The sequence below is a fragment of the Myotis brandtii genome, unplaced genomic scaffold (genome assembly GCF_000412655.1).
Source record: "Myotis brandtii unplaced genomic scaffold, ASM41265v1 scaffold691, whole genome shotgun sequence".
Classification (NCBI taxonomy): Eukaryota; Metazoa; Chordata; class Mammalia; order Chiroptera; family Vespertilionidae; genus Myotis; species Myotis brandtii.
In genome coordinates, this window is record NW_005370704.1 from 1311972 (window position 1) to 1313484 (window position 1513).

A 1513-nucleotide genomic window follows, 5' to 3' on the forward strand; every position below is an offset into this window, starting at 1 on the left:
CGGGTGAGAAGGGCCAGGCCGAGGGGAAGGGACAACCCAGCCACGTGTCCTGCCCCCAAACGGCGACATCCGGGCACATGGAGGCTGGAGGCCGGCTCGGACATCGCGGGGTCACGAGCAATAGCGGCCGCCCTCCCGGCTGGAGGGGCGAGGCGCTGGGGGGTGCTTTGTGCTCTTACCTCACCAGCCCAGGGCGCCCCGAGAGCCCCGAGTTCCCCAGGAGCCCCCCACCCCGTCCTCAGTGTCCCTGTGGAAGTCCCTGAACTTCTTGGGGTCTTGACTGGAAGACCGACCTCCTGCTCAGTCACTTTCAGGAAAGAACTTAATTCGAGGAGGAGCCGCGGTTCTTCAATGGGCGCTGGGCCGGCGCTGGGCCGGCGCTGAGAAAAAATCGGGCTCCACGCCCAGGCCGCCTGGGACACCCGTCAGAGGAACAGAAGTTCTCGGGGCCTGGGCGCTGCCGGGGACGGGCCGGAGCCTCCTTCCACCCGTTTAGAGGAGGACGCTGAGGCCCGCAAGGGGGTGCACAGGAGCTCGGCACTAACCCGCCCGATGGGGCACCAGCAGCCCAGAGGGGGTCACCCCAGAACGCAGGCCGTGTCCCCTCTAACCCCCCAACCCCCTGCCCTGTCCACACTCCAGCGAGCCCTCCCCCGCACAGGCGCTGACGGCCCACTCACTTCTGGGTGCCGAAGTTCCAGCCCCCGACAGCCAGCAGCGTCTTCAGCTGGGGGTTCCTGGAGAGGACAGAGGGCGGTCAGGCTGGGCCTGGCTCCCGCCCCGGCTGTGGGCGCCCTGGCGGGTGGGGACGTGTGAGCCCAGGGCACAGGCTGGGGCTCTAGGCTGGGACGGGAGAGACACACTCCGGCCAGGAGAACCCAGCCGGCTGAGGACAGACCCTCAGAGGGGTGTGGCCAAGGTGGCAGACACCAGAGCTGACGGACGGATGGACGGACGCATGGACGGACAGATGGACGGATTTTAGGACAAAGGATCCCACCTGGACCTAAACCAAGGGCCCGGGGTCCCTGTCCACCTCGTCGCCCCCATGGAGCCCAAGAAGCCCAGAGAGGGGGAGGGACTGGTCCATAGCCACACAGCGGGACCCACAGCCACACGGCGGGACCCACAGCCACACGGCAGGGCCCACACAGCCACACGGGGGTCACACCAGGCTACAGTGCTGGGGGCCTGGCCCCTGGGAGGCCCCTCCCCCGCAGCTCGCCTCTGCTTCAGGCCGTTGAAGTCCCGGTACAGCTGCTCGTCGTTCCACTCGACGGGGCTGAGCTGGTGCCCCTTCATGCCCGCGAAGGCGTAGACGAGGTGCGTGCACAGGTCGGGGTCCACGTCCTTGGGCAGGAAGCGTGCGGCCCCCTGTCTGTACTGGGACCAGTTGGTGAAGTAGCAGACCAGCTTCTCAGGGGATCCTGGGGGGGGCATGAAGAGGAACACCAGTCAGCGGGGGCCGCTGGGGCCTGGCATCCGGGGAGGGCAGGGTGGGTGGGTACAGCTG

The 1513-nt window shown here is 68.1% G+C and overlaps 1 protein-coding gene across 1 annotated transcript in view; it reads right to left on the reverse strand.

Annotated features, from left to right (window-relative positions):
- Positions 1-1449, reverse strand: part of CHIT1 (chitinase 1 (chitotriosidase)) — a 6680-nt gene extending 5231 nt beyond the window's left edge. The window contains exons 1-2 of the mRNA XM_005881866.2: positions 1226-1449; positions 681-737 (exon numbers count right to left, since the gene is read on the reverse strand). Coding sequence (XP_005881928.1) covers positions 681-737; positions 1226-1440 — 272 coding nt within the window. The 5' untranslated portion in view covers positions 1441-1449. The remainder of the gene's footprint in view (positions 1-680; positions 738-1225) is intronic.
- Between the last annotated feature and the right edge of the window lie 64 nt (positions 1450-1513).